At 41.8% G+C, this 23,965-nt stretch overlaps 1 protein-coding gene across 2 annotated transcripts in view; it reads left to right on the forward strand.

The window, feature by feature from the left end:
- Palb2 (partner and localizer of BRCA2) overlaps positions 1-23,516 on the forward strand; it is a 31,167-nt gene extending 7,651 nt beyond the window's left edge. The window contains exons 5-13 of one of the 2 annotated variants that reach the window (XM_028867860.2): positions 1,426-2,093; positions 2,634-2,705; positions 5,611-5,772; positions 7,803-7,888; positions 9,922-10,083; positions 11,640-11,756; positions 16,710-16,797; positions 17,915-18,063; positions 23,065-23,516. In XM_028867860.2, coding sequence (XP_028723693.1) covers positions 1,426-2,093; positions 2,634-2,705; positions 5,611-5,772; positions 7,803-7,888; positions 9,922-10,083; positions 11,640-11,756; positions 16,710-16,797; positions 17,915-18,063; positions 23,065-23,275 — 1,715 coding nt within the window. In that variant the 3' untranslated portion in view covers positions 23,276-23,516. The remainder of the gene's footprint in view (positions 1-1,425; positions 2,094-2,633; positions 2,706-5,610; positions 5,773-7,802; positions 7,889-9,921; positions 10,084-11,639; positions 11,757-16,709; positions 16,798-17,914; positions 18,064-23,064) is intronic. The other variant, XM_037210944.1, reaches the window with a different exon arrangement.
- Positions 23,517-23,965: the final 449 nt, after the last annotated feature.

The following is a 23,965-nucleotide window of genomic DNA, read 5'->3' on the forward strand; positions in this document are numbered from 1 at the left end:
GTATGGACCAGACTGCCCTGAAACTCATAAAAATTCCTTAGTTCTGCCCCTTGACTGCTGATACTAAAGGGTGTGCCGGCCTCTGTCTCTGTTGAGACTAAAGGCTTGTGTCACCACACTCAGCCTGGTGCTGCTTTCTTAAGGGGTCAGAGAAGAGATGTGTTTGTGGTTTTGTTTATGTGTACACATGTGTGGGTTTGTTTATATGACTGTAGTGCTTGAAGGGGCCAGAAGAGGGCATCAGATCCTGTGGAGCTGGAGTTACAGGCAATTGTGAACTCCTTGCTCCATGTGCATTCTGGAAACCAAACTCTGGCCTTCTGTAAGAGCGGTACACATTCTTATTTTCAACTGTGTGTATATGTATATGTCTGTGCATGTAAATGTAAGTACCTACCAAGACCAGAGATGTTGGAGCTGGAGTTACAGGCTGTGAGCCACAAGATATGAGTGCTGGGGATCAAACTCAGGTTCTCTAAAAGAGCAGTAAACATTCTTAATCTCTAAGCTACTGCTCCAGCCCCAAAGTACATGTTCTGAACCATTCTCTCCAGCCCCAGAGACATGGTTATAATAAAGATGGTAAGATAATAAACAATATCAATCTTCAAAAATTAAAAACTTTTCCTAGAGCCGAGTGTGGTGGCACATGCCTTTAATTCCACCATTCAAGAGGCAGAGGCAGGTGGATCTCTGAGTTCGAGGCCAGCCTGGTCTACAGAGCGAGTTCCAGGACAGCTAGGACTACACAGAGAAACCCTGTCTTGAAAAAAACAAAACAAAACAAAAAATAAATAAAAAACTTTTTCTAGAGGTGACATTCACATAACAAAGTTAAGTGTTTGTTGTTAAGTGAGCAATCCAGTGATATTTGCTGATTTACTGTGTTACACAGTTGCCATCTCTACTTCAAAAACATTTCATTACTCCACAGGAAGCCCATGCCCACTAAGCATCTGCTTTCTTCTCATTCCCAATCCACGTACAACTACCATTTTACTGCATGATATCTGGGACCCGATAGGTAACATTCTAGATACTTCAGAGAAATGGAATTATGTGATGTATGACCTTTGCATTTTGCATCTGTTTGTTTTCATTTAGCGTTATGTCCATGATGTAGTGGTTCAGTGCTTCACTCCTTTTTGTGGCTGAACAGCTTGCTGGCTAACCAGGCTAGCTGAATCAGCAAGCTCCAGGCTCAGTGAGACACCTTGTCCTAAAAAAATGAGGTAGAGAGCAATTGCAGATACCACCTAACATTGACCTCTGGTCTTCACATGCATGTGAACGAACATACACATGTGAAAACACATATCTACATTAAAATAATAACAATTGTTTTGGAGTAATGATAATGCTTTCATTGCACCATAAGAATAAAATCTGAATTTTAAGGCAACTTGTCTTCTTTCAATATCACAGACTTCGAGTTACCTGATGAAGAATTTGGGCCTCTTAAGCTTGAAAAATTGAAGTCCTATTCAGAAAAACTGATTGAGTCGTCTGACTCAAAAAACTATGGAGAGAGGCTTCCTAGGGAAGGAAATTGTGCCACTCTAGAGGAACTGCAGATAGATTCAGAAATGGAGGACTTGGAGGAGAAACTCATGGCTCCATCAGCAGAAGCACAGCATCCAGGGCCAACCCTGAAAAGGCAGCAAAGGACCAGGGGCATTTCTTCATCCATAGTGCTTTTCACGCCTACAGATACGGCTGCATCTAACCACAGTGCCAGATCCTCGGCCTACCCATGTTCACCTGCTTTCCCCATCTTAGGCAAGACTCCAGCTTTTGCCTCCCAAGCAACCAGTGAGAATGTAGCTGCTGAAGTTGGACAGACTTGCCCTACATCCCAACCTTATCACTTTGGAGACACAAGCACTCTTGCTAATAACAAACAATGCAACAGTTCAGCCAGCTCACCAAAACTGGATACCAACCTGCATGTGTCAGGTAGGCAAGGACAACCTGCCTGTGACAGTGACTCTGGCCCCCAGGCAACACCTCTACCCATTGAGTCATTCACTTTCAGAGAAAATCAGCTCTGTGGAAATGCATGCCTCGAGTTACATGAACATTCCATTGAACAGGTACAGTCATTTCCTTTGTGAAATTTTCTCTGAAAGGATGAAATGTCTTAGTGAATATGGACAGCATGACTTTCTCACCATTGGTCTCTTAGTATTTATAAAGATTTTTTGCTGTTTGTTTGAAATGACTTCATTGTAAACGTTATGCTCATTCTGGGGAAATTAAGGCTAATTAAATTATGTATTTCTTTGCTAACTTTTTATTTTTTATGTTCATTAGTGTTCTGCCTGTGTGAAGGTGTCAGATCCTCTGAAACTAGAGTCAGAGACAGTTGTTAGTACCATGTAGGTGCTGGGAATTGAACTCGGGTCCTCTGGAAGAGCAGCGAGTGTTTCTAACTGCTGAGCTATCTCTAGCACCTTAAATTATGTATTTTAAAAATAGAAGGAGGGTCCTATTCTCTTTGTCATTAATGAGATAGTTGATTTGCCTTTGTGTTGTTAGTAGAGGAAGTAACATCTGAGGTAGCTTTGCTGCTGAGTGAGTGAGAAAGACGAGCATCACGTAAAGTAAACTCACACTGTGACTTATCTCCACAGACTGAAATCACAGACCTCCCTGCTCGAGACAGCTTGAATCCAGGCAGCCTACAGTTGGTCTCAAAGTTCAAGGTCAGAAGAATATCCTGTTATGTGTGCCTTGTATATTACATGAGAAACATTGAATGAGTTGATGAGAAGGTTGGAAAGAATTCTATCACAGAGCTGTTTAATTTCTTGTTTGTTTAATATTAAGTGTATTGAAAAACAGATGCAGGAAAGCAGATTTTAATTTTTTTTCACAGTATTTAGTTGTAGTTATGTTTTGAGTTACCTTTCTGAAATTTATACACTAACTTACTGCCAGGAACAACGTCACTCTTTTGAGACAGGGTCTCACTATAGGCTGGCCTCAAACTCAGAGATCTGTTTGCCTCTGCCTCCCAAGTGCTGTGCTGGAATTAAAGGCATGTTCCACCACACCTGGCTTAATTTTTAAAATTGAATTTAAGTTTATTTAATTGAGCTGCATAATTTATTTATATCAGATGTTTTGACAGAGGAGAAAAGAGGGAGACAGGAGTCATTCATGCCTCTCCTGCTAAATGATGTAACATTCTTCAAGAATCATGATTTATAAGAAAATGGGTTGTGTGTGGCGACACACAGTGTCTCAGGAGACAAGTAGACCATGAGTTTGAGGCCAGTGTAGACTGCCTATCAATTTCAAGGTCAGATTGGGCAATACAGTAAACTCTCAAGAAAGGAAAATTTCACTTCTGGGTTTTGCTACAGTAAGTTTTAATTACTTCAGACTCACAGAAATGCTGCTGCCAGTTACAGGCAGATTGGCCTCTGGGATCCAGGCTCCTTTTCTGTAGCAGGTACATGGGAGTAGCACCTCTGCTCTGTGTCAAAGCTGGTGTCTGGTCAATTTTATGTATGTATGTATGTATGTATGTATGTGTGTATGTATGTATTTTATTTATTCTCTCATACATTACATCCCAACCTCAGTTTCCTTTTCCTCCACTTCTCCCAAACCCTCCTCCCATTTCCCTTCTCCCCCCAGATGCTGTCCTCCTCCATTTCCCTTCAGAAAAGAGCAGGCCTCCCAGGAATATCAGCTGAACACAGCATAAAAAGTCACAATAAGACTAGGCACAAACTCTCACATCAAGGCTGGGTGAGGCAACCAAGTAGGATATAAAGGGCCCCAAGAGCAGGCAAAAGAGTCAGAGATAACCTCCACTCCCACTGTTAGGAATCCCACAAGTACACCAAACTACACTACCATGGCATATAGGCAGAGGACCTAGCTCAGACCCATACACGGTCTGTGATTGTCACTCAGTCTTTGTGAGACCCCGTGAGCCCTGCTTAGTTGATTCTGTGGGCCATGTTCTCATGGTGTCCTCAACTCAGGTCAATTTAAATGCCTTAGATTCAAATGGGATTTATCATTTTGTTCATATTTTCAAATTTATATGTTAAAGGTTACAATTCTTTTGTTGCTGTTTTTGGTTTTTGGAGACAGGATTTCTCTGTGTACCCCTGGCTATCCTGGAACTTGCTTGGTATACCAGGCTGGCCTCAAATTCACAAAGGACCAGCCTGCCTATGCCTCTGCCTTTCAAGTTCTAGGATTAAAGGTGTCTGCCACCATGTTTGTCTTTCTCCTATTTTTAAAATTAATTTATTTATTTAAGGCAGGGTCTTAAGTATACAAGACCAGCCTTGTTCTCCAGATTTAGCTAAGGATGGCCTTAAACTTCTGATCCTTCTACTTCTACCTTCCAAGTTGTGGGATTGCTGGAATTGTATGGATCCATCAGTATGTTCCATCATGTTCAACAGTATGTTCCATCATGCCCAGTTTGTTGGGTGCTGGAAATTGAGCCCAGGGCTTTGTATGCAGTAGACAAGTACTTTGCCAAATAAGACACATCTCTAGTCCTTATTCCTCCGTTTCTGAAGGTAATTTCTTCTTGCATCAGACTTTAAAAATGTGTCTTTTTTTGTTTATGTTTGTTTTCAAAAGCAACTATTTTTTTGTTTGTTTGTTTGTTTTTTTTTTTGGTTTTTTGAGACAGGGTTTCTTGTGTAGTTTTGGTGCCTGTCCTGGATCTCGCTCTGTAGACTATGCTCCTCGAACTTACAGAGCTCCACCTGGCTCTGCCTCTCAAGTGCTGAGATCAAAGGTGTGCGCCACCGCCACCCGGCAGCAACTAGGTTTTGATTGTATTGATTTTGTTTTGTTTTAGAGGTAGAGTCTTGGTGTGTAGCTTAGGCTGGTCTTAAGCTCAGGACCCTCTTGCCTCTTTTTTCTGGTACTAGGATTATAGCCATGCACTACCACATCTGGTTCATTCATTGTTTTTACTTTGTTCTCATTGTTTGGTTTGTGTTTTTATTAACTTCTTGGGCTGTTTGCAATCTATTTTATTCTTTCTGAAAACAACTGTTTGGGCCATGATTACGGGTTTTGACACATAGTACTCTCCTTGTCCTAATCAAAAATGGCATGTTGAAGTGGAGCAAAGTGGTGCATGCCTGTAATCTCAGCACTTGGGAGGCCAGCCTTGATCTACCTTTCAAGTTCTAGACCAGCCAAGGTTGCATGGTGAGACCCTGCCTTTAAAGAAAGCGTATAGTATATGGTTTCCACTCTTTATTCTCTCTTTAACTTGTGAGTTGTCCATTGGGATGTTCAATTTCCAAACAGGTAAGTTCTTGTGGGCTCTCTTTTTTTTGTGGCTAAATCAGAATGTATTCCATTCTAGAATTACATAGTCTACAACCTTTTATTTAGTTCTGGAGTTAAGACATTTTTACATTTATCATGATGTAAATCTGGTAGGTGGTTTTGGGTTTTTTGTTTGTTTTGTGACATAAAATTTTATAAAGCTTTCTTATAACCTGCTTAAACTTTCATTTTACTTTGCTGGTATTTCTTCTCATCTTTACAACTCACCACTTTTCATACTTACTCTTTCCATTAAACGGAACGTTAACATAACTTATCCTTCTGGGTCAGAATCCTTCCAGTTCCTGTTCTGTGGATGTGAGTGCCGTGTGGTGGGAAAGAGCTGCTGCTAAGGAGCCGTGTATCATAACTGCTTGTGAAGATGTAGTTTCTCTTTGGAAACCCTTGGATACTTTGCAATGGGAAAAAGTTCATACCTGGCACTTCACAGAGGTATGTCCAATCCTTAGACCTGAAAGATGGATTTACGATGCGGATGGACAGCTTAGCAGAGATCTGTGACTACTCACTGCAGACTCATGTTCAAGCATTTATGAAACATCTCGTGCCACATGCTCACCATCTCGGCTCCAGCATTAGCATCATAGTTTGTTTCATCATGCTTGCATGCAGTAGATTTCTACAGTGGGTCTGTTGGGAAGCTTGCATTTGTGTCTATTCTACCATCTAAACTGCTGATAGCTGTGTGTCTTCCCTTCACCAAAGCACTGTTCTCTTTTCTACATATTATCTGTTCGTCTTCATATGCCTCTAATGTGGCTACAATCCTAGTTAGAAATGTTATTACTATTACTATCACCACTTCTACTACTACTACTACTACTACTACTACCACTACTACTACTTACTACTACTACTACTACTACTATTGTTATTATTATTATTATTATTATTATTATTATTATTATTATTATCAATGTGTTGGGGGAGGTGTGTGTGCATGCCACAGAATGTCTATGGAAATCAGAAGACAGCTTTCAGTAATCATTCTCCTTCCAATGCGAGCGCCAGGGATTGAACTCAGGTTGCCAGGCTTATATGGGAAGTATTTTTACCTGCTGAACCACCTTCCCAGTCCCTATGTTTAAGATTTTAAATCCATATGAACATTCTCTTGTTTCTACTTATTCTTTTCTTTGGTGAGAGGGGAGTATTGAGACAGGGTCTCATGTAGCCCAGGTTGGCCACTTCATGTAGTGAAGCTTTCCTTGAACTCCTAGCCCTTCTGCCTCTAGCTGTCTGGTACTGGGGTTATAGCCATACACCATATGCCTGGCTTTTCTATATATTCTTTATATGTATTTGTACTTTTTCCTTATTCTTCCTATGTCCACAAGTTTGAACACTGGGCTTTGCACAGAGGTAATATTGAACATCTATCTGCTCAGTGACTAATAAAATCTCCTTTTTTCTCTGAGGATTATACCTAGGGCCTTATTCATGCTAAGCTTATGATCTACCATTGAACTTCACCTCCAGCCAGCCCCTAAATGTGAATGTGTAACTCAAATCCTAATGGGCATTAATAAAAACCTGGAGCCAAATATTGGGGTAAATGCTGAAAGATCGGAGAAGCAGAGCAGCCAGCCACTAGAGTTCTTACCTTTCCCGAATCCTCAGCCTGGAAGAGCACTGAGCTCCTGTCTCCTCCATCTTATTCCTCTCTCCACCCAGCCATATCACTTCCTGTCTCTACCTCCCTAGTGCTGGGATTAAAGGTGTGTGCCACCACTGCCTGGCTCTGTTTCTCTTTCAGACTGGGTCAATCTCATGTAGCCCTGGGTGGCCTTGAACTCACAGAGATCTGTCTACCTCTGCCTCCCAAGTGCTGGGATTAAAGGTGTGGGCCACCACTGCCTGGCCTCTATGGCTAACTAGTGATTTAGCGCCACACTCTGATCTTCAGGCAAGTGTTAGATCACAAGCAAAATATCACCAAATGAACTAGTTTTCTTTTCTATTCCTTTCTTCCCTCATTCCCTTCCTTCTTTCCTTCCTTCCTTTCTCTATATTTAAGTGTGCAGGTGGTACAACTATGTATTTAAGTTCAAGTACATGAGTTTGTGGGGACCAGAGGACAGCATCACATGTGTGTCACATGTCAGTCCTTAGAAGCTGTCCATCTTGCTTTTTGAGATGGAGTCTTTCATTGGCTTAGAACTCACTTATTAGACTAATCTGAATGAATTAAACAGAATATGATTAGCTGGCTCAGGCCTGTAATCCCAGCTACTCAGGAGGCTGAGGTAGAAGGATCACAAGCTCAGGGCCAACCTAAACAACGTACAGGACCCTATCTCAAAAGGTCAAAAGGCTGGGGATACAGCTTGGTTATAAAGTGTTTGCCTAGCATGAGCAAGACCCTGTGCTCAGTTGCAATAGCATAAAGAAAAGAATGTGGTAAATTTTTGTGAAATATCTATGAAACTATAAATGACTGAGTATAATTTTGCTTTATGTAGGTTCCAGTGTTACAAATAGTTCCAGTGCCTGATGTTTACAATCTTATATGTGTAGCTTTGGGAAATTTGGAAATCAGAGAAATCAGGTATGCAATTTCTCAAAACCACATGTGACCTCTTGCTCTTACACTCTGCCATCTTTATCTTTGTTCTGTTCAGATTATTTTGAGTACACATTATAACCTACACTCAAGTCTGAAAAGCAGGGTACCCTGCCTTAAAAGAATCTGAGTTTTCAAAGCTGGAGAGAGCTCAGTGTTGAAGGCCACTTGCTGCTCTTGCAGAGGATCCAGGTTGGGTTCCCAGCACCTACATTAGGTGCCTCACAACTACTTTCAACTCCAGTTCCAGGGACTCTCACAACCCTCTTCTGGCCTCCAGGCACCTACACACACGGTGCACATACATATGCATAAAATAAGTAAATCTTTTTTTTTTCCTTTGTTTAGCCTGGCCATCCTGGAATTCAGAGATCCACCTGCCTCTGCCTCCCAAGTGCTGGGATCAAAGGCATGTGCCACACCATGCCCAGCTAAATCTTTTTAGTTAATTTAGGGCCAGTCATGGTGACATACTATAATCTCAGCACTTGGGAAGCTGAAGCAGGAGGATTAAGAGTTCAAAGTCGGCTGACGGTGGTAGCTCACACCTTTAATCCCAGCACTCGAGAGGTAGAGCCAGGTTGAGTTCAAGGCCAGCCTGGTCTACAGAGCGAGATCCAGGACAGGCACCAAAACTACACGGAGAAACACTGTCTTCAAAAAAAAGGGGGGTGGGGGTGGGGAGAAGAGTACAAAGTCATCATCATCCTTAGCTACATAGGAAGTTCAAGGCCTACATAAGACCCTCACTCAAAACAAACAAACAAATAAACAAGTGGGAGAGATGGCTCAGTGGGTAACAGTGCTTACTACTCTGAGCAGACTGGGGTTTGTTTCCCAGCACCCCCATGGAGGGTCACAACTACCTATGACCCTCTTCTGGCCTCTGTGGACTCCTATAGTGTGCTGTGCACATAAACTCATGTAGGCATGTGTACATACACATAAAAATTTTAAAAAATCTCAGGGGGCTGGAAAGATGGCTTAGTAGTTAGGAGTTCACACTACTCTTACCAGAGGACTCAAGTTCAGTTTTCATCACCCTTGTGGGGCAGCTTAACCACTTATTGAGGGGATCTGACACCCTCTTCTGGCCTCTATAGGCACTGCACTTAGGTGCACATACCCACATACAGGCACACATATATATATAATTGAAAATAATACTATTTTTTTTTTTTTAATCTTAAAAGAGATCCAGGTGGGGCTGGAGAGATGGCTCAGCTGTGGCTGCTTTTGCAGAGGATCCAGGTTCAGTTCCTAGTTCCCCTGTGGCAGCTCATAGCTGTCTGTGGTTCCAGTTCCAGGGGATCCAACACCCTCACACAGACATGCAGTCAAGCAAAACACTAACACATATAAAATAAAAATTTAAAAAACCTTTTAGAGAGATCCTGGCTTGGTGGCACACTACATTCCTAATGCTTGGGAAGCTGAAGGAGGATTGTAAATTTTAAGCCAGCCTGGATTACATTAATCACTGTTTCAAAAATTTTAAAAAGGGAATCTGAATTTATTTCTAAAAGGAGAGGTGTTTTGTTTTTTGTTTTTAATCTTAGCGCTTAGGAGACAGGCAGGCAAATTTCTTTTGAGTCTGAGACTAGCCAGATCTACATAGCAAGTTCAAAGCCTGCCTTAAAAAATTATAGCAGCTGGAGAGATCACTTAGCAGTTCAGAATACAACACCCGTATAACAAGCTAGCTGCCCTTCAGACACCTGTAGTTCCAGCTCTGAGAGATTCTAAGCCCTCTTCTGACCTTCGGGCACCAGGACCCATATCCACATGTCTGTATACACACAGACACAGAGACACACACACACACACACACACACACATACACATCCTTAAAAAATAGACCATGTGTGGACTGACATCTTTGGCTAACACACAAATAAAATAAACCACGTGTAAACTGACATTTTTGACTGAAGTTGCTATTTAAAATTTGTACTCGGTCCCTTATTGCTCACTGCTTATTCCTGGCTTCTCCCCCATTTGTGTTTGTATTGGTTTAGGGCATTGCTGTGTTCCTCTGGTGATGAAAGTGAAAAGCAAGTACTACTGAAATCTGGAAATATAAAAGCTGTGCTTGGCCTGACAAAGAGAAGACTAGTTAGTAGCATTGGAACCTTTTGCAATCAACAAGTACAAATCATGACATTTGCTGAAGATGGAGGGTAAGAAAAGCAATGATTGGTCTTCACTGTTCTGTAAAAAGGCATTATATCCCAGACTTCAGGGAAAGTGGATGACTAGGATCCTGATTTCTATGGTTATAGATGCAATAGTGTCTTAGTTAGGGTTTCTGTTGCTGTGAAGAGACACCATAACCACAGCAACTCTTATAAGGAAAACATTTAATTAGGGTGGCTGGCTTATAGTTTCAGAAGTTCAGTATGTTATCATCACGACAGGGAGCATGGTGGCCTGCAGGCAGAGAGTCCTACATCTTGCAAGCAACAGGAAGTCGACACTGGGTTACCAGTATCCTGAGCATAGGAATCCTCAAAGCCTGCTCCCACAGTGACACACTTCCTCCAATAAGGCTATACCCACTCCAACAAAGCCACACCTAATAGTGCCACTCCCTATGAGCCTATGGAGGCCAATTACATTCAAACTACCACAAGTAGCAAACATGGTTTTAATGCCACATTGCAACCAACAAGCAGGCTAACAAGGTGAAAGCTAGGGAAGCCAGTGGCGTGGAGAAGCTCAACAAATGTAGTTTGCTCTCTTTTTGGCTTTGAGATTTGTTTGTGTCCCTTAAGTATTAGAAGTATCTTGTTCCACATAGTCCTTCATATCCATTGCACACTGACCATCTAGGTGCAAGCTCTAAGCTGCTCATGCTCTAGACCTGCATACTTGTTTAGTAGCCATCTCTTAGGTACTTCAAGTTCAGCACATGGAAACCTGAACAAAAAAGGTTTTCTCTTATCATATCCTATCACATCGTATCGTGCACTTTTTCCCTTTATTTTACTTTCGTCCTTGGGGACTGAACCCTGGATAATATTAAGCATATTCTCTACTGCTGAGCTACACCCTCAGTCTGTTGTATGTAATGGTTTTTTGTCATTCCTAATAACTGAGGGCAGGCATATTATTTGTCGTAGTTACCCCTGAACCGACGTGGTAATCTAGGCAAGAGACACAAATTTCCTTAAATCAAGAAAGTGAACTCCCTGTGATGATACACACCTGTAATTCCAACAGTTGGGAGAATTGATAGGAGTTTAGGTCAGCCTGGGCTATATAGTGAGTACTGTCTAGTCATCTGGACAGGTGACCCTGGCTCAAATCAAACAATCACCAGGGAAGTGTTGGTGGGCAAGGAAAGAAGACAGATTTGTGAGAAATGAGCATATGAGTCATAAAACCTACTGATTGAGTGCCTCAAGAGGAGGGACACAATGTCAGTTTTCAGGTTTGTCACCTGCACAGATTGGTACTATAGTCATTGAGATAGGAATGGAAAAGAATAGATTTAAACAGAATGTTTATGAGTTTAACATTGGCTAGAGTGAATTTTAGGTGAGTATAATGTGTCCAGGAAGATGAGATAAGAAAATGTGTCCATTGTAGAAAATTTAGAACATGTGTCTTCTGGTTATAACTTTTTTCTGCTGTTTATTTAATGTTTAATGTACATAGTCCAGTAATGTATAGAAGGACTACTTAGAAACTGTTTTGGCTCAAAAAGTGATTTTCAGTACTGTTTTAAATACAGTAGCAAAGATGAACAGCTTTTGATGCCCCCTGATGAGACCATACTAGCTTTTGCTGAAGTCCAAGGGATGCAGGATGCTCTGCTTGGTACCACCACTGTGAACAACATTGTGATCTGGTAAGCTTTCCGCTCTGTGTCCTCGCCTGTATATGCAAATATGCTTCTGTCTGTATAGAGTTGTGAAGGTTAGATATGCTGGTATGGTGGGTGGGGTATGGTGCTACACACCTGCAATCCCAGAACACAGGAGACAGGGGAGAAGGCTGATTTGATCACAGCTGGATATGTGGAAGGATCCTGCCTCAGAGAAAGAGAGAGACTGCAGCCATGACTGTAGCTTTCCCTTTTCTACTCCTAGAAGCTTTGTTCTGGTCTTGCCAAGAAAATGAACCCAGATACGTGAAAAAGAACACTCTTAAGTAAACTATTTTTAAGATACAGGGTTGTGGGCTGGAAAGATGGCTCAGCAATTAAGTTATCCATCTGCTATTCTAGAGGATCTGGGTCGATTCCCACTTGCCCAAGGTGGCTCACAACTGTCTGTAACTCCAGTTCCAGGGAATCTGATGTCCTCATCTGGCCTCCATGAGCACAGACACCTACATGATGTACACACATGTAGCCAAAACATCCATATGCAGAAAATCAAAAACAGATTTTTTTTTTGTCATTTGCCCAATATGTGCAAGGCCTTGGGTTCAATGCTTACTACTGCAAAATAGATAATCAGTAAGTCAGTAAAATTGAATAAAAGAAACTTTTTGGTGAAAACATAGAGCTGCAGGCTGTGTGTAGCTTTGTGATAAGGCATTGACCAAAGGATAGAGTTCAAGGTAACCAGGAACTAGCAAGTAGGAAGAAATGTCTAAGAAAATTGACAAAGTAGGAATGCTAGGTGTGGAGTCTTCACTCACTTGGTAAAGTGCTTCCCTCACAAGCAGGATACCCTGAATTTGATCCCCAGAACTCACATTTGAAAAACTGAGACATAAACTGGGTGCGGTTGTGGCACACGTCTTTAATCCCAGTACTTGGGAGGCAGAGGCAGGTGGTTCTCTGCGTTTGAGGCCCATCTGCATAGAGAGTTCTGTATTAGTTAGGGCAATATAATGAGACCCTGCCTCAAACAAATTTAAAAAGGTAGGATGAAGGAGATGGTAAAATGACTTAGCATGTTGAATTCTTTCCAAACAAACCTAAAACCTGAGTTTGACCCCTGTAGTCTACATATAAGTGAAAGTTAAGAACTGACTGCTAACAATTGTTTTCTAACCCTCACATGTGCAGAGTGGCATGTGTATACTGTCCACATGTGTACATCACATACATACACACATGCATATACACACAGAATAAAGAAAATTACAAGGTAGAGAAAGAAACCCAAGTTCTTCCTCTGTTCTTTGTGCGCACACACACGAAGAAGGAACCTTCAGTTCTGAGTATAATATTACCTCATTATCTGGCATACTTACTTTTGGTTTTGAAACAGGGTCTCACCATGTAGCCAGGCTATGCACTTGAGCAGTGGGATTGCAAGTGTTCATTACCACTCCTGGCTCTACTTTTTACAAGCTAAACTGTAAGCAGCTCTATTAAAGCTTAAAGAATTGAAATAGAATTTCAGCATTTGGAGTTTGAATTCAGCCAAGTTAACTATTTACTAGAACAAATAAATAACATTGCTATTCTTCAGAGGAACCTAACAGAATCCAGAGTTTTGTAACACTGTATCTGAGATAGTCTGACAATAGGAAATAGAGGAAATACCTTAATATTTCCTAGCATGTCTTCTGTTTTCCCCCCCATTAGTAGCTAGTAGAGAGGTGTTTGGCTGTTCTTTGTTTTTAGAGACAGGGTCTCACTGCGGCCCAGGCTGGCCCCTAATTCACAATCCTCCTACCTCAGACTCCCAAGTGCTAGAATTTATATATATATATATAAATTCTATAAATGCCTGTCACCTGGCTGTACACTTAACGCCTATCTTAGCCCCTTAAGAATCAAAACATATTGGTTGTGCCATCAACAAGAAGCTATTATTGACATTTATTCATTTGTTTGCTTGTTTATTTTCAAGACTGTCTGGCTGTTTGGCCCAGGGTGACCTAGAACTCACTATGTAATCCATGCTAGTCTCAAATGTGTGACCCTCCTGTCTCAGTCTCCCAAATTCCATGTTTACACATGTGTGCCTCCACATTCATCTAATGTTTCTTTATTGTATTAGTTTGCCTTTCCTATTTCATTTCTGACTTGTCCTATTTCTGAAGTGATTCATGTTATACTTAGTGTTTGAGTAGTTTGTGTGTGATGATTGGTCAAAGGACAGACAACTTTTCAGGACTTGTTCTTGAGGCAGGGTCTCTGTTTCTGTTGCTGTGCTTATATTTCAGCCTAGCTGGCCTGTGCATTTCTTGGTGATCTCCTGTCTTTCCCTCTTATCTCTTGTGATGGACTGCAGATGCTTGCCACTGTAGCTGGCTTTTGGGGGACTTCTGGGCATTGAACTCAGATCATCAGGCTTGCCTACCTGAGTCTTCTGTGGCCCTCAGATGGCTGGGTTTTTTTTCTAACTATTGCTTAAGGTCTAGATACTTCATCTTCATTAAGCTGTATTTGCTGATTACTATCTTTCAAACATTAAAGAGACAGTTGTGGACAATTCTCTTTGAAAGTGCAGTGATTGGGCAGATTTGAATCCTGTTCCGAGACTCCTAAAACCTAATAGGTAAATAAGATTTTACAGTTGGAAGTATATCACTCCAGTAAGTTCCTTTATAGTTCAGAGAAATTTGAAATGATACGGGTTTAGACAAAATACTTTGGGACTGGGGGGGGGGGGGAAGCACTTAGTAAGTACAGAGCTACACTAACTTCTGTAGCTTATAAACCCATTCTGGTATCTTGGATAGGATCAATCTTAGTGTTTTTATAGGCAGTTCCTGCCCAAAGAAAGTTCATTAGTTGAAATAACATGTTGTATTCTATTGTAGCATATAAAAAGATGTGGACAGTTCTATAGGAAGTGAAAAGGGAAGGGTCGCTATGAACTAGTGTAGATAGGGAGAAGAGTTTAAATGGAGTTCCTGTAGACTAGAGGAATGGATGGAGTTGCCCAGCAATGGGGAAGACACTGGAAGGGATAACCTAAGAAAAGGTAAAGAGCCAGGGGATACAGTGTGTTCAGGAGAACACACTGTTGTATTGCAGCCCTTGATCTGTAAGGTTAGAAATGTCACAGAAATAATCTTGTGGCTAACGAGAAGCCAAGAGAAAGCTTTTCATCAATTTAGTGATATGATGGCGCAGTTACCAACATCACGGATCCTCTGCACAGATGAGGAGTGGTTCCATCAAATGCTTTGTTTCCTTCCTTATGTTTACCATTTCTTTTTCCCATGTTTTATCTTACCCGAGTCTACTTGCCTGTGCCATTATTTTGGACTAGCTCCGATATGAATAAATAAAATACAGACATAGCTATAAATCTTTTAAAGGTGTAATTTGATAATGTGATTATTCTCAGTGGGAAACATCAGCATAACAAGAATGAGCACAAACTGGACAAATGGCCCTTACCAAGCACCATCTGTGGGGAAGCTCAAAGCTGCCTCTAACTCCAGTTTGAAGGGATCCAATGCCCTCTTCTGGCCTCTGCTGGCACTGCATGCAGGTGTCTTAAATAGACAAGCAGGAAAATACATTGTGTATATAAAACGATTTAAGAGGGCCAAATCATTTTTTATTTCTTTATTTTATTTGGTTTTTTTGAGACAGTAGTCTCTGTGTAGCATTGGCATTCCTGGAACTCACTTTGTAGACCAAACTGGTCTCAAACTCACAAAGATCTGCTTGCCTCTGCCTCCCAAGTGCTGGGATTAAGAGTGTACACCACCATTCTAGATATAAAATAAAGAACAATCAGACCACAACCCATAGAACCATAGAGGCTATATATAGCATGGAGGTCCCTAGGACGACTGTGGCTTATAATAAATTTCAGTTTTACTCAATTATTGAAAAAAAATAGCCAAATGAATGGAAACATATGAACTACGAACCAAAGGTTGAGGGACCCCCAGCTGGATCAGGCCCTCTGAATAGGTGAGACAGTTGATTGGCTTGATCAGTTTGGGAGGCAACTAGGCAGTGGGACCAAGTCCTGTGCTCATTGCATGAGTTGGCTGTTTGAAACCTGGAGCTTATGCAGGGACACTTGGCTCAGTCTGGGAGGAAGGGACTGGACCTGCCTGGACTGAGTCTACCAGGTTGATCGCAGTCCTCGGGGGAGGACTTATCCTGGAGGAGGTGGGAATGGGGGGTAGGCTGGGGGTAAGGGGAAGGTGTGGGAGGGGGGAGAATAGGGGAACCCATGGCTGATATGTAGAACTGAATGGTATTGTAAAATAAAATATATATAAAAAGAGTGTGCACCACCACCATGAGAGGGTGGGTAAGTCATAATGGTGAGTGGTGTAACTTGTAGCTGTTTTAATTCCAAGCACAGGGACATAGTGGAAAATGTTGAATAGATTATAGATAAATTATCCACAGTAGTGTAGCTGAGTTCACCCAAGGCTAAACTGTCAGGTTCAATATTTGGCAAAGTTAACCTGTCATTACACTTTTAATAGGGGTATGTAAGTGCTGGGCGTGGTTGTGAATATCCTTAATCCCAGCACTCAGAAGGTAGAGGCAGGTGGATCTCTGAATTCGGGACCAAAGAAAGTCCTAGACTGACCAGGGCCACTTATTGAGACATCTCAAAAAACAAAAAGTAGTGTATAAAGTCTGGCTAAACAAAAGTACAGTGCTCTGTCCCTTACTGATTTCCTTTTGCTACCTCCCAAAATAGTTTGTAACAAATAAAGAACATATGTGTGAGCCAGGCATGGTGGTGCAGCCACTATACCAGCATTGAGAGACTGAGGTTGGCAGAGCACAAGTTTGAGGCTAGCCTAGGCTACATAGTGGTACCTTACCTTCAAACGGTGGGGAAAAAGTGTAGTATGTGAAAATCATTTACTGAAAGAATGTGTAATCACCTCATTTATTTTGATGTCTAAGGAATTTAAAAACTGGCCAGCTCCTGAAAAAGGTGCATATTGATGACTCTTACCAAGCTTCGGTCTGTCACAGAGCCTATTCTGAGATGGTGAGTAGTGATCCAGGGCTACTTGGTGTTTATTTGTGATATCTATTGGTCTCACTAGTAAGAGTAGTAATAGTAGCAGTCATCCAATTGGATGGCAGTGTGCTTTGCTTTGCGTTGTTTTGAGACAGGGTCTTGTGTAGCCTAGGCTGGCCTGAAACTCCCCATATATTGAGTAAAATGACCTTGAATTTATGATTTCCTCTGCTTCTACCTCTCCAGTGCTGGGATTGCTGGCACATGATAGGTACTCTGTTGACTGAGCTACATTCCTATCCTGTTCGTTCTTTTTGAAGTTTATAAATGAAAATAAGTGTTATGTGATTGCTTATTAAAAGTGTAATGGTATGTGATTGCTTATCTCATTTTCTACCTGTGTGATTTAAAGACTCACATTCTAAATTATGAATTTTGTTCGTATTTTTAGAATGCCTAACTACTTAAAAAGGAAAGGGGGGGGGGATCATGATATAGCCCTGATTGGTCTAGAACTCAACATGCAGATCAGGCTGTCACAAAATTTTGAACCTAGCTTTTATAATCTGTTAAGAAAGTTGAATTTGGCTGCTCTCTCTGCTCTGCTCTCCACCACCCCCACCCCCAATCTTTCTCTCCAGACCTGGCTCTCCTCTTTCTCCTCCTTTCCCTCCTAATAAAGCTCTGAAAACTTTAAAAAAAAAAAAAAAGAAAGAAAGAAAGAAAAAGAAAGTTGAGTTTGTTTCTAAAATTTACCTGTTCTTCATTTAAGTAATTGGTATATTTGTTATATACTAATTACTCCTAGTTGATGTCCTTTAAAGAAGGAGAAAGTCTTAATAATTACTTCTAATTTGAGGGCTCCTGTGTCTCTGTGACCTCCTTCCCTGTGCCAGCCTTTTCCTGAATGGGTGGCACTAAAGTATAGGAAACTGAAGAGTCAGCTGGATTCAGGATGGCAGGACTGGCTGAGGATCCCGAAGTCTGGTGTGGAGATCCTCTCAGCAGCTGCTTTATGAACAGAGGAAGCCAGGGTTATGTCCTGCATATCGAAGAGGCTGTTGATCACAGCTTTTGTTTTGGTTTTATCACCACAGCCAACCTACTCTTGATGGTCTGATTGGTTATTTCTCTCCTACATCAGGGGCTCCTATTTGTTGTTCTGAGTCATCCTTGTGCCAAAGAGAGCCAGGTCTTTGGAAGCCCTGTGTTTCAGCTTCTGGTGATTAACCCTAAGACAGCTCAGAGTGTGGGTATGCTGCTGTGCTGTCTTCCTCCAGGGCAAACTGGAAGGTAAGGAAGTGTGTGACTGCTGTTCAAGGGGAGGTATTTCGGGAGACACTCTGCAGATAGAAAGCTGGGTACTTTTGTGTTACTAGAATGATGCTAAAGGCTTTGGGCTAGAGATGTTGCTTGGTGTGTGTGCTCTGAATTGCCTAGTGTGCCTGATGCCCTGGATTCAAGATCTCTACCACTGATCTGGGGAGATGGCTCAGCGGCTACAGGCCTGGTTATCTGAGTTTGATCCCAGGAATCCATGGTGGAAGAAAATAACCAACTCCTAAAACTTGTCCTCTGATCTCCACATGGCCTTTGTGCCGTGTATGTATACAACTGTATTCATAGACGCATATCATACACACAGTAATAAATACAATTTCTGATACAATACATAAATACAGTAATACAAATATACAAAATAATAAATACAGTGGCACATGCCTGTAATCCCACTGGGAGTCAGAAACAGGAGGATCTCTGTGAGTTCAAGGCCAGCTTTGGCTATATAGCAAGTTCCAGGACAGCCAGGACTACAAAGAGAGACCTTGTCTCAAAAAAACTACGAATAATAATAATAATTTTTTTTAAATCCTTGTTGCTGAGGGTATTGGGGGTGAAGAGGATGTTTACTGGATTGAGTCAAATTTTAGACTTGTCTTATTTTCTGATCTCCATCAGTATAGGATTAAACAGGTTTTTCCTTTTTGTATTTTATTCATGTGTATGGATTTTTCTATTGCATGTATGCCTGTATGCTACTTGCATGCCTGGTGCTCATGGAAGGCAGAAGAGATCTCCTAGAACTGGAGTTACATGTGTGAGCTGCCATGTGGGTTCTGGGAATCAAACCTGGGCACTCTGGAAAAGCATCTGTACTTTTAACTGCTGAATTGTTATGCCCTCCTAAGCCCCCCAGAGATCACCAGGAGTCTAAGTTCGTATGCAAAAGCAAAGAGCCTTTATTGCAAGCTCAAGCTTGGGCTTCCCATCAGTTCGCACACAGCGGTTGGATCAAGGAGAGTCTTGAGCTCAGTTGAGGCAGGGTTTTTAAGAAGTAATGTATAGGGGGTAAGGGAATTCCAGATTCAGATGGGGGTTGAACTCCTGATTGGGCAGGAGTGAGGTAAACAGAAGTCTTGTCAAACAGGGATTGGTACTGACATTGCTTCAAGGAAATTGGCAACCTATGTACTAGTTATGTATAGAGAACCATAGAGGTTTCGTAGTGAGAACTTACTCAGGGTCCAAGAATCTGAGCTTGCTTTACCCAGCAGGGCTGCGTAAAGGGATGATCTGACCACGGATGTGGTTACTAGGTATTTGGAAGGGTCTAAACTTGGTTATGCAGTGTGCTTTGATCTAGCAAGGGGGAGGTCTTTTGCCCTGCCCTTTGGCATTGTTATAAAAATCCCTTTTGAAGAGACAGAAAGGGCCATTGGGTTTTGATCCAGGTCCTCCCGAAGCTATTCTGTGTTTCTGTCTTTCTCCTTTTCACTATCTTTCTATCTAAAAGTTTCTTATCCCTCTCTCTTACTCATGGGTACCCTTTAAAAGGTGGGAGCTGACCTCCCACAGTTATGTAAGCTCTCCTTTATGTCTTGGAGCATTAGTACTTGTTCATCTCAATCCTAATTGGTCCCCCACAGGGTACAGTTTGTTTCTTAGTTTTTAATGGTGAGACCTAGTCCCAGTATTGTCAGTCTCCAGCCTGTCATGGCTGCACTGATGTTAAGTTAGGCCTCTTCACCATCTCTCCAGCCCCTCTTTTTCTGTTCTTTTTCCTTTGGGCAATGCTAGAGATCAAAGTTTGCTTTTTTTTTTTTGCTTTAAAGAATTATTTATTGTGTATTATGTATACAGTGTTCTGCCTACGTGCCAGATCTTATTACAGATGGTTGTGAGCCACCATGTGGTTGCTGGGAATTGAACTCAGGACCTCTGGAAGAGCAGCCAGTGTTTTTAACCGCTGAGCCATCTCTCCAGCCAGCCCTTGCTGTGGGATGGTCTGTATGTCAAATTGTTCTGATTGGTCAATAAATAAAACACTGATTGGTCAGTGGCCTGGCAGGAAGTAGGTGGCCAGGCAGGAAGTAGGTGGGACAAGGAGAGAGGAGAATTCTGGGAAGGGGAAGGCTGAGGCGGAGAGACACTGCCAGCTGCCGCCATGACCAGCAACATGTGAAGATGCCGGTAAGCCACCAGCTACGTGGCAAGATATAGATGTATGGAAATGGATTAATTTAAGCTATAAGAACAGTTAGCAAGAAGCCTGCCACGGCCATACAGTTTGTATGCAATATAAGTCTCTGTGTTTACTTGGTTGGGTCTGAGCCGCTGTGGGACTGGCGGGTGACAAAGATTTGTCCTGACTGTGGGCAAGGCAGGAAAACTCTAGCTACAAGCCCTTTTTAGTTTTTCAAGACAGGATTTCTCTGTATATTCCTGGCTGTCCTGGAACTCGTAGACCAGGCTAGTTTTGCCTCCTGAGTGCTGGGATTAAAGGCCTGCGTCACCACTGCCAGCCTAAGGCTGCATTTTATGTTTGCTAGACAAGGACTAAACTACTGAGCCACGTCCTCAGCCTTAGATTTGTTTCTTTCTTTGTTTTTAAAATATATAACAGCTGGGCAGTGGTAGCACACCCCTTTGATCCCGGCACTCAGGAAGCAGAGGCAGGCTGATCTCTGAGTTCAAGGCCAGCCTGGTCTTAAGGGAGCTGTAGAGATGGCTCAGTAGTTGCTCTTTCAGAGTTCAGTTTCCAGCACCAACATCAGGTGGCTCACAACTGCCTGTGGCTCCAGGTCTAGGGAATCCAGCACCTCTAACCTCCTCAATCACCTGCACTCTTGTACACAGACCTCACACACACAGTTCATTAAAAACAATCACAAAATTTTAAGAAAATATTTTAAGCTGGGCAGTGTTTAATTTAATTTAATCCCAGCACTGGGAGGTGGAGGCAGGCTGATCTCTGAGTTCAAAGCCAGCCTGGTTTATAGAATGAGTTCTAGGACAAAGAAACCATGTCTTGAAACAACAACAACAACAAAAAAGAATGTTCTCTATAAAAACTCATAAGGTGGGGCTAGAGAGTTCACTCAGTGGTTAAGAGCACTGACTGCTCTTCCAGAGGTCCTGAGTTCAGTTCCCAGCAACCACATGGTATACATTCAAGTAGAGCACTCATATACATAAAATACATAAATAAATTATTTTTAAAAAACTCATAAGGCAAGGCTAAGATATAATTCTGCTTAGCACACATGAGGCATTTGAGTCAATATCTGTTGCCACAAATAAAAACAAGACTCAGAAGGCTGGCCTTTACCTAACTGGTAGCTCATTTGCCTAGCAGGCACAAGGGCCTGGGATTGACAGCCTGGCACCACAGAGTTATTTCTCACCTCTAATACATAGGCAGAAGGATTTAGGCTTAAGGCCAGTCTTAGTTATATAACAAGATCCTGACCAGAAAAGACCAATAAATAAATAAATAAATAAATAAATAAATAAATAAACTTTTGCAATTTATACTCTTTCTAAATGATGTAAACTAGGTCTGGAGAGATGGATTGATAGTTATAAATGTGTACTACCATTGCTGAGGACCCAAGTTGGTTTCTAGCACCATGTCAGGCAACTCATAACTTTGTAAGGACAGTTCCAAAAGATATTTCAGGCCTCTGTGGACATCAGCATTCACATGTACATATGTACACACAGGTACATACACAAAATTAAAAATCAATATATTTTTTAAAAAGACCTAAAGATCTTTTAAACGAACTTTTCAATATGAAGTCTGACCTAGCCTTTACTGTTCAGCCATTTATTTATCTATTGATAAGTATTTGTTTATTGACTGATATAAATGGCACAAGAGTTTTCTAAGGGCTTTGACATTGTTAAGTGTCCATTTAGGACAGAAGATCATGGATACCCTAGAACTGGACTTAAAGATGGTTGTGAGGTACCACGTGGGTGCTGGAAGTCAAACCCAGAATGTCTGGGAAAAGCAGTTAATATTTTTAACCCTTGAGTCTGAAGGGAACAGGCAAAAGCACCTTGACCTAAGTACTGCCATTTTGACTTCAGACTCCATTTTACCTGTAGGGTGATACACAATTCAAGTTCCCAGGCGCCTAGGGGAGCTGAGAACTTTCCAATGGCTGATCAACCTCCTCCTTAAACAATAGAAACAGTCTGTTATGCACCTTAGTTCTCTGGGATATTATGGCTGTTCCTAACAAGAGAGAAAACAAATGAATCTAATTGGTTGAACATTCTGTGCCAGTTGACAGTGATGGGACACATAGGGAAAGCCCCTAATCCCTGAATCCTGATTGGTGAAAAATGTAACTGTAAGTGGTGTATTTATGGTTTTGTGCTTATAAACCAGCTTCTGCCCCTACTCGGGGCAGCCAGGAAAAACAAGGCTTCCAAGTCCTTGTCTTTGCATCCCTGATTGATCAGCAACCCCACTTATGTGGTGATTTATTAAAGACTTTGGAACCCATAAGTGTCTCTCTGCTTCCCCGGGGTGCATAACGGACTGGGTATAACAAGCCATCTCTCTACTTCCCTAAGTTAGGGATTTTGGGAGTTTTGTTTTGTTTTTTATTTTATTTTATTTTATTTTTGGTTTTTCGAGACAGGGTTTCTCTGTGTAGCTTTGCGCCTTTCCTGGGACTCACTTGGTAGCCCAGGCTGGCCTCGAACTCACAGAGATCTGCCTGGCTCTGCCTCCCGAGTGCTGGGATTAAAGGCGTGCGCCGCCGCCGCCGCCGCCGCCGCCGCCGCCGCCGCCGCCGCCACCACCACCACCACCACCACCACCACCGCCTGGCTCAGATCAACTTTAAGTAGTCACTTTTCTTTCTCTGTATCATGTGGGTTCCAGGGACTAAACATGGGTGTTCAGTGAAAGGCCTTTTCTGCACAGCCATCTCTGGGCTGGGCCCTTTTTGAAGCCTTTGAGGTGAGATCTGAATTATCTCCTTTTCTTTGTCTCAGGTTCCTGGAAGGAGATGTGAAAGATCACATTGCAGCAGCAGTCCTGACTTCCGGAACAATCGCCGTTTGGGACTTGCTTCTGGGTCACTGCACTGCTGTCCTCCCACCTGCCTCTGATCAGAGCTGGTCTTTGGTTAAATGGTCAGGTACAGATTCTCACCTGCTAGCTGGACAAAAAGATGGCAATGTATTCATATATCGCTACTTTTAAGTTAAGAGGCAAATAGTTTCCTGGATATTTTGCCTCTTAATAGTTTTTTGAAAAAGAATATAGTATCCAAAAGACATTTAACACGATTGTTTGAATGTGTTCCCACAAACTTAATTTTATTCTAATGGTGGCACTACTGACTTTGTTTATACTTTTTATACTTACTTTGGTGTTATGGTTTTAAGTCCATATTTGCACATTTGCTATTACAGGTGTACATAAATGTTAATAAATATTTATTTTGATACATTCTGCTTGGCATGTTCCTTTTTTTTTCAGTCTGTTCAGGTCATTTCAAAAATAAGAATTAAAAGGAATTACTTAGAAGGCAGGGGAAGATAACTCAGTCAGTAAAGTGCTTGCATGCACCTAACATCAGTTATAATGGCCTAGGGACAGAGGTGTAATCCTAATACAGAGAAGGCAAAGACAGCCAGATCCCTAGGGCTCACTGGTCAGCCAAGCTAACCTAATTGGCAAGACAGGCCAGTGAAAAAATCTTGTCCCCCAAAAATGTAGATGACACTCAAGGAATACCACCCAAGGTATTCCTTGGCCTCACGTGCACTGGTGTATATGTAGTACACACACATACACACAAAGGTTACTTATATAACTAGGATATTTAGTCAATATTTGCATAATAAAAATATTTCAGTTAGATTAGAATAATATATACTTTTTGTTTAA

Source organism: Peromyscus leucopus, chromosome 1, assembly GCF_004664715.2.
Source record: "Peromyscus leucopus breed LL Stock chromosome 1, UCI_PerLeu_2.1, whole genome shotgun sequence".
Lineage (NCBI taxonomy): Eukaryota > Metazoa > Chordata > Mammalia > Rodentia > Cricetidae > Peromyscus > Peromyscus leucopus.